Consider the following 14,098-nt stretch of genomic DNA (forward strand, 5'->3'; position numbering starts at 1 on the left):
ACATTGAAGACACACGAGATTAAAAAAAATAATAATCAAGAAAAAAAAAAAAAACAGCCAATATATTAGTTCGTGCTACAGACTCTTGGAAGTTGACGAGATGACCTAAGCTTGATACATAACTGATTCTTGATTATTAAGCCCTTCACTCTAAATTGGTGCAGGAGATGTTCTATTAGAGTTCAGTTTGGGGAAAGCATTTCCTCTTTGACCCAAGTTTTTTCTCATGACAAAAATGAAAAAAAACAACAAACAAACCAATAAAGCAGCTACAAAACACGAAACCAGAAATATCAGTACAAATCAGAATGTAAAGTTTTAAAATAAACTTTGGTTTGTTCATTTGTTTTCCTTGGTGCAATGTAGTGTGTGTCATTAACACACGTCAGTCAGCACTTCGGGGTATAATTTAAGAAGATATCTTCATAGATGTCATACATTTTTGTAGGCCAGATTTGGTTCTAAATGAATGCAACAGCAGTGCTCCCATGAGCTTCAATGGCAAGAGCATCATGTCCAAGTAAATATCTGCCCCAGTAGGACCAACCTCTCCTCATTTTTCTCTACTGCATGGGCTGTACAAGTCAAATAGGATGAAAACAAAAAGCAGTGGAAAGCTGGATTGCAGGTTAGCATATTTGCTTCAGTGACGGTATCACAAAGAGCAGCAAGGGTAGCATTTGGCCAGTGTTTGCAAGAAAAATGCCATGAATGTTGTGGTGATCCTCCTGCTTCACTTCAGAAGCTAATCGCCACCAGGGGTCAGGAGAAATTGCTCAGTGGTAGTCTGCAGGTGACAAGGTGTAAGGTGGGGATTTTTGTTTTCTTTTGAAGCATACAGCATTGATCACTGTCAAAGCTTGCTTTACAACTAGATGTAATGCATGTTATATACTGTGTGTTTATGGAGTGTGTGTGCATTTGGGTATTTGAGTGAGATTCCCAATTGATTTAAATCCACTGTCTTTGGCAAAGCTACACGTTTTACACCATTGAGAATTGGCTCTACTGCTGTTGATGGATTCAAGCTTCTCTTATTGTTTTCTCAAATTATTGTGTTAACTGTGTTACAGCTTGTGAACTCTCTTTATTTTAAAGTTTATATTTCCTCCATTATATTCTGTTCATAAACAAGCACATTTTGAAGGTCACCAGGTAGACTATTATGCAAGGGCGTTTAGGGAAAAAGTTTTGCATATTCTGGCTGAAAAGAAGAAAATGTTGAAATACTTTTGATTCTCATTCTTAAGAACTACTCAAGAGAGGCAACAAATTCCTGTTTAAAAACAAACCAAAACAAAACTAGAAGTTTTATATATTGACCTTTCCATATTTTGTCTCATTTCCGCTCACTTTTATTCAAAAGATTTCAGAATAGTAACGATCCTTTCTGCCTTAAACTGGAGATTACGAAAAAAAATGTGCTCCGTATCTGACTGACATTATGGACCATTTAGAATTGCTGTTTTTTATTATGAGTTTTGGCTGGTTTGTATGCATATTTTTAAAACTAAGATTTAAGATTTACATGTTATCTGGAACCTGATCTATAGCTTGAAAGGCTACTGTAGCCACAATAAGAATGAAAATAACCCTGAACTGATGAAAATTCAACTCTGAGCACCCAAAGTGGTAATGACTGCAATAGTAGTTTTGTCGATATTTATAAATCAGTGCAAACCAGAACTGGATGTTTTAATTTACTACAGTTTCAATGTAACTGATACTCTGAAGTTTAGAGCTTTAAGCTTTGTGAAGTGCAATGTTATTTCAGGGCATGCATCCAATTTTTAAAACATTATATAGATTGAAGACAGATGAGCTTTTCAGAATTATTTTAGGCCTATTTTGATTGAATGCCTGAGATGCAGTTTCCAGTGGAAATTAATTGCATTGATGTGAAAACAAATGAACTCTAACCTCAAAATTAGCTGCAGGTTCATGCTCAAACCAGTGCTTTAAAAGGGAGAGAGTGGGCGCAGATAGCGGCTGGAAGTCACAGTGACAATGTACATTTTGTTGCAAGAATAAAATAACCTTTTTCACTGCCCGCTCTCTTTTGCTGTCTCTGTGTGCATACATGCATAGAGAGAGAAAATTCCCCAGTGGTTTGTGGCTGCACGTGTGGACAATGGCAGCTATGTGCTGTCACTTTTTCCCCTTGCACACTGCTGGAAAACAGGGCCCATCCTTGCAGGGCTGTGTCAGCAGCTGAACTTGAGTGAAATCTGCAGCTACTGCTACACCTGTAGCACTTCTGTCACTGGCGCTGAAAATTTTGGAGCACGCTGTTCAATTATATATGCTTTTCTGGGAAATCTTAAGTAGCAGCTAAGGTGTTTTCTAGCCTTTAGTAAATTTGCCCGAGCTATGAAAAAAATGCTGAAGATGAGTTTGGGATTCCTGTTTACTTGACTGATGTTCTCAATCTGCAGCACCTCTGGTTGATACGCAGGCAGAGAGGGCAATGTGTCCTTAAATGAGGAGAGCAGTCAGTGTTGGCTTGGAGCTGAAGCTGTTCCCAGTGACTTTGCTCCTTCTGCCATAAGATTCACCTCTCTCCTGTGCTTCTCATCAACTGCACTAATACAGCTGTAGGGTAGGAATTTTAGCATGTTTAGAAGATGAAGCATGTGCAAAGGTTCCTTCCATAAGTGTCATATATTCATTTTGGCCTTTATGAATGTTTGAAGGCAATCAGTGGTGTGGGTTGAGGTGGGAAGAGGGTTACTGAAGATACAGAGCTACAAGCGACAATAAGATACTTTCACACCTGTAGGTGACTTGCAAAAAAGATAATTGAGAGTCCTCCCTCATGTACGTACTCCTCTCCTTTCTCCTCCACTGCCATCCCTGAAATGACAGATTTGAGACATTGAAAAAGCGTGGGGCAGTTAGCACGTAACTGCTGACTATCTGGGGCTGTAGTGAGATCTTGACTGTACAAGAGCATGTGCTAGTGGCTGAAGGGAAGTAGTGAGCATGAGGGACCGTGTGTGCTATTTCTGTGGTATTCTTGTTAAAGGATGGGATTAAGGACTGGATTTTGGTCTGCTGCTCATTGCATATCAACTTTTCCAAGCTTCTAATTTTCTTTTACTTGTTTGGTATGGCATTTAATTTTTTCTTTTAATTTAATTTATGGCTTGTATTTTCTTAAATAATGTCTTCTTAAAAATTTCTAAGATACATGTTAAATTTGTAGTATTTTTAGTATTAAGGGTAGAATTTGAATCTTACGTCATATGAAAATGCCTACTTGATTTTCCTCACTAGTGACTATTGCCAAAATACAGTTCCATATTGCGTACAGCATGTCTGTGTCTTGTCAGCTTTAAAACTGAATCTGTTGAAGTCAGATGCTGTCACTTTTCACGGAGACTGTTTTGACTAGTTAGCCCTTTTCTGGCAAAATTGTGGACAAAATGGTGCTGCAGGTCCTACAGTAATGTTATGCAAGTGTATGCAGCCAGTTTTATCCCAGCATGACCTTCAGACTCAGCGACATCCAGAGCCACTACCTTTGGCTTTGTACCAGTTCTAGATGACAAAAATGAGTGAGAAGATGATGGATAAAGTTTTATTCAGTTTCATGGATATGGAATTGAAGAAATGTAAAGATTCCCAAAATCACGGAGTGTTTGAGGCTGGAAGGGACCTCAGGAGGCCATCTGGTCCAATAGCCCTACTCAAGTGGCATCACCTAGAGCTGTTTCACCTAGGGCCATGCCCAAATGGCTTTTGAATACCACCAAGGTTTGTTCCAGTTTTTAATAAAGTTGCTGAATGTTTCTTTTGGGGTGGTCCAGGTCTTTCTGTTAACCACCCAGGGCAAATTTATTTCTGTGTAGACTTGAGTTGGGTGCCTGAAGCAAGTTGCCCGTGACTGGAAACCAGCCTCGGATTTTAGGACAGTCCCTTGAGCAGCAACCTATTGTTTTAATTCAGGACTTTCTCTTTGGGCACATCAAACTTTCTTCTCTAACTTTTACTGCATTGGATATGGAGGCACATGAGGAGACTGAGGAACAGAAAAGTCACAAGATGTTAAGCCGTTCAGAGCATAAAATTTTCAAGTAGTCCTTTCTGCCTGCAGATGTATGAGACGATCAGCAAGTACATCTTTTCTAGACACCCAGGCAGGCAAACATCTCTGGAACACAGAGGCATGAAACTGCTGTTGCAGCATCCATCATTCTGTTGAGGACAGTGAAAACAAGTGCTGTCATCTTTGACATTTTAATTGAAAAGAAAGCTTACACAGATTTCGACCTTAAGCAGTGTGTTTATACAAGTGTATACAGAGAAATAATCTGTCAGTTCAGAGCAGGCTCATTGCTATAGGAGTTGGTTTAGTAACCGAACAATCCAACATTAGCTCACACACCTTGCCCTGTTCCATGCCTCAATAATTTTTAGTAGAAATACTTTGCCTAGAGGCATGCAGTTATTAAAAAAGAGGCTCAGCTTGCTTAAAGTCTGGAATTATTAGCTCATGGTAACAAGCCTGCACTGGAGAAACTGTTGGTTCTTTGTTTTCATGACTCTGCTGTAATTCACCATCTTATTTTCAGACACAAAATTCTGCTTTGTTTGGGAAGTTTAAAAAAGAAAAAAAAAGGAACTACAAACAAGGGGAAAATAGTCACTTCAAAAAGATTCTTTTTTTTATTTTTATTATAAAGCAGGGTTTACAAATAGCTTTTATCTTACTATTTCAATTAAATTTCACTGCTCTGAAAAATAAGTGTGAATAGAAACAGAAATTTAATTATTTGTTTTGCCATATTTTCAATGTCAGAATCTGCTGGTATGCAGTACTCACTAAGAGCTCTTCAAATACTCTCTCAATCCTATAATATTAAAAGGCATTTTTTCACCATCCTTTTTGTGACCTACTATCCTTTTCACATGCAGAGTTACAAAAGTTGAGTAAAAGCCGTTTGCACTGCTGGGGAGTGTCTGTGAATGTCCGGCTGCTGCAGTCAGTTGAGCGAAGAAGGCTCTGACACCTCCACGTAGCAACCTGGCAAGCAGTTGCTTGGTGCTCAGTTGTCACTTTTGTCTGGATGCTGGGGATAGGACTCTTTGCAGTCTTTTAATCTGGTGATGTTTTTTCTCAATGAGCCTTACATTTGCAAGTTTTCATGAATTTTCCAGGCTGGAGCCTTAAGCCTAATCCTTAAAAAGAACAGACATATTAGAAAGCGTTTGTGCAAGTTTTATTGCTGCTATTATTCCTGGTTTTAGTCAGCTGCCATTACCTGCCTTTTCAGTATTACTGCCACCTTTATTCTTCAATGAAAACCAATTCACTTTTATTTGTGGTGATACAGAGTCATTTAGTTTCCTGAAGAACTAAGCTTTTGGTCCTGCTTGAGCTGGGAGAACGTGACAGCAATGGGATTGGTCCGGCATTGTGGCTCGCCTTCATGATTAAGTGTTCTTCATGTTTATGCTGCAGGTTTTTTTTGTTTTTGTTTTTATCCCATGTTTTTTTTTTTTTTATTACAAGAATATGTTTTTATATGAGGTAGCTCTTTACAATCCCTCAAACCTGCCTTTCACCATGTTTCCTTGTTTTGCTTTAATTATGTCATTATCCTCCACGTATCATTTGTGAGTTCCAGCTGTGTGCATAACATTGTGTGGAACATAAACTTCTCGGAGGAGGCTGTAGTCTAAGAAACCTTTCTAGCTTTCCTTATTTTTCTTGTAATGGGTCAGGCAATAAGACCCAGTGAAATATTTAGAGGCAAAGGAAGATTGAAACCAGCAGTTTCTAAGACCTGTGAGAGCCAAAAGGCAAATGTTAATGGGTTCTCTGAGGCTTCCAAGGACCTGCTGGTCCTTCTACTTACGCTTAATTTGCAGAGGTTCCTTGAACATGTGTTCAGGAAGTATAGGTGGCGTTAACGCAATTGGAGTTTCTAAAGGCAAGTTGTATCATTGACTAAATTCTTAAACAGAGTTTGGGCCACTGAATACATTACAGCAGTGGGGCTACTGACTTGAGGGGCTTCTCTCCCGCAGGCTTAGGTGAAAAGTACAGCATTCTTAGCAGATTTTGGAGGCATTTTTGCACAGATTTCTTGCATCTTCCTGTACACACATCCTTATTTATTTATTTTTATTGCCTTCCTCTTTCCCTTCAGTTAGATGTTATTTTCCTGTGGATTAGAACTGTTGAACAAGAATGCATTTCTGATGGAGTTGCTTTGTTCCCACTGAACACCTACTCACACAACATCAAAGAATACATGAACTGAGAAGAAACACCTCTTTGCTGGCTTTTGACTACGTACATATCATTTCATATATCTTCCCATTACTGCATTCCTTCTACCTCTGTGACAATGTACGGCTTGTTACCTTAATTGTTTCAGCTCTCCTCAAACACTTAAGTTGATTTTCTCTTCACTTCTGAGTGAAGCTTCTTGTCTTTAAGCCTTTTCACAGCTTAGCCTTATCTTATCTCACTCCTCCAGCTTCTCATTACAGTGTCAAGCATCACTTTCCCTTTGCCAGTGTATTTATCATCAGCTAGTTTCTCAGGCTGTGATCTCTTCTAGTCCAACCTTGGGAAAATCCTTAAGGTAACACCTATGTAAAAACATATACACACTGTTTAAAACTCTCTACAGAAGCATTGCAAAATCATCGAAGTTAAGAGCTGCAATTTTCCCTCTCTGGAGTATTGCCCTTCCTGTGTCTCAATCTTAGTTACTCCCTTCCTCTTACAAACTTCCTCAGCCCTAACATATCTCAGCTTATACGAGTAAAATAAAAAAACATACAAAGAAACAATAAAACAACCAGAGGAGTGCCACTAAACTGTCTCCAACTCTCTAGCATATTTATTCGCTTCCATGTTCTGTCTCTGTCTTCAACTTTTCATCTGTTTTGTGTCTCTAGATTGTAAACATGCTGTGTAAGAACTGTCGCTTATCTGTGTTTGTACAGTGCCAGGCTCAATGGGGTCCCAGTCCCAGCTGGGACCTTTGGGCACCACCACAGTATAAATGTCTGCTCTTGATAATAATAATCTACCCACATCATGCAGATGTCTGAATTGTCTGAGAAATACAAACAAGGATCTTTACTAGGTTGGCAAAGATCCATTAATTTTAGGTGCCAGTTTTCTCCTGAACATGATTTGGCTCTCTGGAAAAAAAACTGGTGACATAAGGCTTCTATTTCTTGGAAAGCTTGTCTCTCTGATGATGCTGTGATTAAACAGTTGTTAAATGTGGGATATGGCAGGTCAGGTGAGGTCCCTGGAACTATGCAAGATATTCCAAGTACTTGTCTGCAGCTTTGTTCTTGCTCTCCTTTGTGTTTGTTTTTGCTTTCCTACTCTGAATGACAAATGAATACACTGAAACTAGACAGAGCCGTCCTCTTTTCTGGGGGAGAGTACATCTCAAATAATGGACCACAAATGAGGAAAGCCATAGCTGGATTGATAAACTTAAGTAATGGCACTGTGAATCAAATAGCAGCAGAACCGGCAGGTGAGCCAATTCCTCTAGTGAGTACACTTCTCTCACGTTAAAACATCCCCTCCACCTCTTTGCCTCCTGACTAATTTTTCAAATATAGAAGATCAAGGGCAGTGTTTAGGTTAGCTTCTCTGCCCTCAGTAGCTGCTGTGGAAGTGGTCTGCAGCTGGTGTGTAGAACCATGTGCTTCAGTGAACTTACTGTTTATCAGCAAAAAAATGTATGGTAATGGTAGCCAGTGGTCCACGAGACATTCAGTCTTGACCATTGCCAAAAGCGCTCATTCTTAGCTTGGGTGCTTCAGCCCAAAAGCAGCCCAGACCACACGCACATACTGATATACCTTGAATGGATCTGGGATGCTGGTGTACAGTGATTGTTCATCATTGCATTGATCATAGTGGTGCCATTGCTGACTTAATATCCTGTGTTTTTCTGTTGCTTCCATATTTTCTCCCCCATTTTATCATTGATCTATAAGTGCCTTGGGACAGAACCTCACTTCGGCTTTTAAATCAAGGCTTCCAGACACTGTTGTAGTAATTATGCATATATATATACATATATATGTACATATGTATGTATAAAAAACATTAAAATCTGGGCAAGTCTATGTTGTGTAACGAGTGTGGTGCAGAAACTCCTGAGCCCGATCCAGAGACCATAGAAAATCAAGAGAGTTCATTTGCTCATACATATGGCTTTTTTTTTTTTTTTTTTTTTCCCAGTGAAGAGCTAGGTATGCTGGAACAAGCTGGGTGGTAGTATAGCTATTCTTGCTGACCTTGTGTAAATGCTACATGCAGGAGAGTAAGGAGTGGGAGAGGGGGCATGGTAAGACTGACCGACCAGGAGTGCTGTGTCTTAATAGAAAACATACGGCAGTGATGCTTTAAATAGCATTCGCCCTCTGCACATTGGCCTGAATGATCTGGGTCAGTACTGACTTAATCTCATGAGAGCTCAGCACCAAATTGTCATCTGCAGAAATTATCCTTGATGAGTACAAGTTAAAGGAAGCCTGGTCTTTTAATAGACAAATGTAGTGTTTAGTCATCGGACAATCTAGAATACTGGGTCAGAGAGAAGTTGCATCATAGCAAACAGAATATTTGGTATTAATCAAGAAGGCACATAGTGAAGTGTATAACATGAATATTTGATTACATTAGTGGATTTATCTTTAATCGTTGGATGGAGTCATATGATGGAACATGATCGAGTCACCATAGCTTAGCAGGGTACCGCCCATCTGCTTAAATGTTAGCAGCGATGAGTCACAGTGTTAGCACAACTGTGCAGAGGGAGGAGAGCCAACGTGGTCAGTTAGAGCAGCCGAGCTAACATGTGGTATTCTACTAAGCCGACGTACAGATATCCATCCAGGCCCAAAGAGATGGCATACAAGTCCAGACTGAGATCTCATTGTGTCCAACAGCAGGATCCTGTGGGAACAAGATGAAAATTCTTAAAAGTTGGGAAAAACCCTACAGATGGCCAGTTTTTCAGTGAGGTTGAGTGCTTGCCAGTTCTCTATCTTATCCGTCCTTTATTTGTGGGCTGTTTGCCCAACAACCCTATTTATTTAGCTGCACAGGTGCCAAAGAATTAAAACCCTTCAGTCAGCAGTATTGACGGACAGGCTGCAGGCTGCATGATGCACCTCCTCAGCATTTGTGAAGAGAGGAGCAGTCAATGTGTTCAACGTTAAATAACAATTATAAACTCTTACTGACACTCTTTGCTGCAGGTTAGAGAGAAACAACAAAAGAGATTGTGTTGTCCTTGGAAGAAGAAGAAATGTCTTAGAACTAGACAAATTGAGTTTCTCAGCCTGTGTATATGTAGGTTCTGTGCCATAAATGTTCCCTGAGCTCACAGTGCAAGTGCATGTGAGTGCATATTAATCAATGACCTGCGCTCAGTGTGGAAGCAACAGAAGTATCCACGAGCTCTGTCCAACATCAGGCTGCCCCGATGGAGATCTGAGCCTGGTGTGCATTATGTTGCACTTTTACTGGTGGCAGGAGTGGTGCAGGCTTTTCGACAAGGAGGTCAACTTTGAAGCACAGGGTTTCCCTGACTGTTCTGCAGCTCTTTGCAAAACCACACTTGGGAGCAGATCTGTAGTTTAGCAAGAAGAAATACCTGAAGTACAGGATTTTTTTTTTTTCTCTAACTGAGTGTAAAGCATATGCAGACCCCCAAAGCAAAGCAGCTTTAAAGGTGAAACTGGGGACAGAGAAGAAGCTTCTTTGCCATTTTAATAAACACTAATAATTCACTTTTGCCCAAGTCCCATATTCCCAAACTCATTAAAGCAATTTTGGAAATGTTTTTGGCTCTGTAACATATTTAAGCAAGACTCAAACTGTGCAGTCCCTTGAGAATCACGTGTGCAAATTACATAGGTCAGGCAAAGCTAAGTTTCTGTCAAACAGCCTAACACCTAAGGTTATTACGAAACCAGTGAGTTGTACAAAAGGTCTGTATGTGGAACAGTCTCTGAATGACTAAGTGAGGAGGGGGCTGTTGTCATGGCATTTGTTTTACTTTGGTCACACGAAAACTCAAGTGATATTTTTATGATGTTTTCCTCCTGTTACCCAGAGCAGTTCCCTGTAGGCTGTGTCTCAGCTGGTGGACCCACGTGGCAGTGCAGCAGCGCTATCCCTTCTCCTCCTTGTCCGCCATCCTTGGGAGGATGCCCAAGGCTTGTTCCCAGCAGGGGTTGTAGCAAATCTGATATCCTTCTCACATTCAAACTGGAATTTTCCTCCTTTCCCTCTTTCCCTATCCTATCACTGAATCTACTTTTCTGACCCTGTCCTAATCATTTGTTGCCCCCTTTACTCAAATGAGTGCGCTGCAGGGAGCAGCTGCATTTTAGTTAGAGAATGGGATAGGTTGGGGACTGTGTTCTTTATTTTCTGAGCTCTTTTTCCTGCACAACACCCATTCCACCTACACTACCTCCACAACACCCCCAGCTCAGTGATGTGATGATAGGCCATAGTGTTCCTTCACCCAGAAGGTGATCTGCATTTGATGATAGTACTTCTTGCACAAACACCCCTCACGAGGTTATACCACATATTTGGGAGACACTGGCTTGAGTTTCTTAGGGTGTATGAAGATGTACTGCACATCATGTTCCTCCAGCAGATAACCAGGGAGAGCTTCTTGTCTATATGTAAGCTACTTTTGTTACTATTGTGTTTTTCTTTTCTTCTGAATAAGTACTGTATGTGTCTGGAAGGATTTTTTAAACATCCTTGAAAACACAGACCTCTTCATGGAGAAACAAGACAAAAGGATGGGTTCATGATTTGCAGCTGCCAAGGAGAGGGCAGCTGAGGACAGAGGGGTAGGACACAAGGGTGTCTGGTGCAAGGGAGTGGGCAGGACAAGGACTCGGAGGTGGCATTGTTGGGGTTGAAATGCTTCTGGGGGAAAGCGAGCTTTAAGAGAGGAAGGTTGAATGACTGAAAATCCAGAGATGGGAAATACTGGGGAGCTTTGGGAAAGTGAAACTGGGAGGTTTGAACTCTGGGCAGGAGAGAATGAGACCTGCAGGTCAGAGGAAGCTGATTTTTCCATGAGACAGGTCCATGAGACCACTGTTTGGGGAGGCTGGATATGTTTTCTTCCATTTGGGATGTCTGAATGCCATTGCTTATAGCCTTTGGCCTCTTTGCTTGTTTCTAGAGAAATGGCAGGACAGCTAATGTCAGGAGAGAGGTGTATCCATTCATGGTTTCCAGTGTTACTTACAACTGAAAGAGCAAGAAGTCCCATTGTTGGGTGTGGTGTGGTTCAGTTAAGTGAGAGAAGCAATCTTCCCCTTCGCAGCTCTGAGGCTATGACTCCACTTTCCTGACCAGCATGGCCTGAGTTTGAGGCTTTTGTGGCTAGATACAGTTTTGTCTCTGAAGCAAAAGATTCTGTTGCCAAGGGTGAAAAGCAACCCTGATATTCAGAGATTCCAGTCATCTTCAGACTCTTCCCTTGCTCCCCCCTGCAGAGGCTCTTCAGACTGCCCAGTTTTGTCCTCTTCTCTCTATTCCTTTCTGTACCTTTAGGGGTATGTCTTGCCTAATGAACAGTGTAAGCAGTGCATTGCAGTGCAGTGTTCTACTCTGTGTGACTTTAACATGTTTAAATAGTAGTCCCAGCTTTGTTTAATCCATTAGTTTTATGGTTCTTCTATGTTAGTAGGCCTACATGTACTTTTTCCCTCTGCTGTATTTAAAAAATATATTTCTAAATCTGTTAAACTCCTTCTGCCAAAATATCTCACTCTGATTCTTTATGTTCTTTACTTTTTGCCTTTACAAGCTAGTTAATCTGATTGAAATTTTACTGATTAATTTTACTAATTTTCTTTCTTCCCCACTCTCTCAGCCCCAGTTTCTGTGTCCTGGTGACATTCTAGCTGGACCTCACTTTGGAGCAAATGCTTGGTAGAATTTTACAAGAGAGAACGTCAAGAGATGAGATGACATACTCATTTTGGAATATTTTATTTACAAGTGATAAAGTTTCAAAATTAATATATGTACTAAATTTTCTGTCGTGGTCTGCAAAATGATCATCCAAATATTTTCATTACTAGGGTCAGAATTTACAGGAATGCACTGATGTAGCTCACAAGGAAATTGTCATGTTTTATCGGTAGAAATCTACTGACCATTGTGAGATACAGAGGTGCATAGACCCAGGCCTGCTGTTAGGTTTATATTCATGTTCTCTCAGATGAACTATACCAGTGCTTTAGCCAACATATAGTAAGGGGAGTGTGAGTCATCTGTTTCTTGTAAACTTTATGTCTTACTGATTTGTGCAGGAGAGGAAAATGCTGGGCTGGATTATTGGTACCTGCTTGTCTAGAATGGTCTTTTCCCATCAGTGGCTGGCAGTGTAAGGCTTGTTTAGGTCCCTGTAGCCCATGACAGTTTTCTTTCCTTTTCTCCTAGGCCTGTCCCAGGTTCTCTGTCTTCGCTATTGCATCTACACAACAGACAAAGACAGCCTATGCCAGCCTCTATGCCTGGCACCCTGCCCAACCCTACCATGCCTGGATCTTCTGCTGTACTCATGCCTGTAAGTTTTGTTGTCTTTTTATTATTACTGTTAGCGGTTATGGTGATGTTTATTTTCATTTTGTTTCAGCCTGTGAAGAGGTGAAAGTGTTGGACTGTCAAAAAAAAAAAAAAAAAATCAGAGTGTAATGAGCTAAAGAAGCTGAAGGAACTGGACCATTTTCTCTGCTTCAGCTTGCACAAGAGCATTTCTTATGCAGTTAATGGAATGTTAATTAGTGTGAGAGCGATTAGAAACAGTTTACATGATACTACAGTTTCTGGTTCTCACACTTGGTCATGTTTGTGAGATCAGTACGTCTGTGCTGGAACAAAAAGATTTTACTAAAGTCAGACAAAACTGGAAAAGCTGTGTGCATGGGTTATGCTAACAAACTCAAAAGTAATCCTCCTTTTCAGGAGTGGTAACCTGCACTCAATGTTAACACCCCTTTCAGGATAGGACGTTTGGGCAGATAAGGGATGGAAATGAGTAAAGATGGCTTGGGGAAGAGAAGAGCGTGTGAGGAGAAGTTTCTGCTTCATCACATGAAGTTTAGCTTAGAGGGCAACTTGAGAGTGAGCAGATATGAGTGAGAGGCAAGTGCTGCCTGTTCTGACACTGCTGGGGCAAGGAGGGCATTCTGGGGTAAGAAGATTCAGGTCGGCTGCTATGTGAGCAGTAGTTAATAAGTTGTAAATTAGTAACTTACCAATAACATTCTTCTGGAGTATCGACCAGGAAGTTTAATCCAAAAATGTAAGAAATGCCACTGTGGACAGTTCTGATTTTCAGGGTCTTTTTCGGGCATAATTGCTGATGAACCTGAAATGGAGCAAACATCCCAATTTAGAGTAAGCTCAGGGCATTGGGGTACTGTTGGGGAGCTCTTTAAGCTGCTGTGCTCACACAGAAGCAGGTGAGAACCTCTCAGACATGATTCCTCCTGTCCACAGCCCCTCCAAATGGAATTTGGACGAGATCACTGTTGGGACTGCTTCTGTCTTGGAGACAGTGTTATGACCTGCTGTAGAGCCAGTGGGAATTGGCTACTAGGGCTTCTTCCACAGGTGACCAGCACCCATCTGTGCTGAGATCATGGAGAATGTGAGTCACTACCTGATTACTGTGGACAAAAAGTAGCTCCCCTGTCTTGAATAGCTCAGGAGGGTCCACAAACTGCTTTCTTCCATGAAATGACAGTTCAAAGATTGGGCTGAGTTGAGGCAGGATGATGCAGCACCTGCCTGAAAGCAGCGCTGTAACCCTACTTGTCCCCCTGACCCTTCTGAGTGAAAACCAGTGGGGTAACAGCAGTATTTTGAGGGATAGCACTACAGGAAATTATTTTATCCAGACCTTACTGCCATTAGGTTTCAATTGAAAACGGTGTCCCTCACTCACATGGTGAATTTAACTTACAGAAAGTGCTCTGAAAGACGGAAGGAGTCCTGCTTTATTTTTTTGCTGCATCAGCAGTACATGAAAGCTTCCCGTGCAAGACATATGGAAAA

At 41.0% G+C, this 14,098-nt stretch overlaps 1 protein-coding gene across 3 annotated transcripts in view; it reads left to right on the plus strand.

Moving 5' to 3' along the window:
- The window catches only part of CREB5 (cAMP responsive element binding protein 5), a 251,008-nt gene that overhangs the window by 166,883 nt on the left and 70,027 nt on the right, over positions 1–14,098 (plus strand). For all 3 annotated transcript variants that reach the window (XM_015281825.4, XM_040695558.2, XM_004939382.5), the window contains one exon: positions 12,479–12,605. In XM_015281825.4, coding sequence (XP_015137311.3) covers positions 12,479–12,605 — 127 coding nt within the window. The remainder of the gene's footprint in view (positions 1–12,478; positions 12,606–14,098) is intronic.

This window comes from Gallus gallus, chromosome 2 (assembly GCF_016699485.2).
Source record: "Gallus gallus isolate bGalGal1 chromosome 2, bGalGal1.mat.broiler.GRCg7b, whole genome shotgun sequence".
NCBI lineage: Eukaryota > Metazoa > Chordata > Aves > Galliformes > Phasianidae > Gallus > Gallus gallus.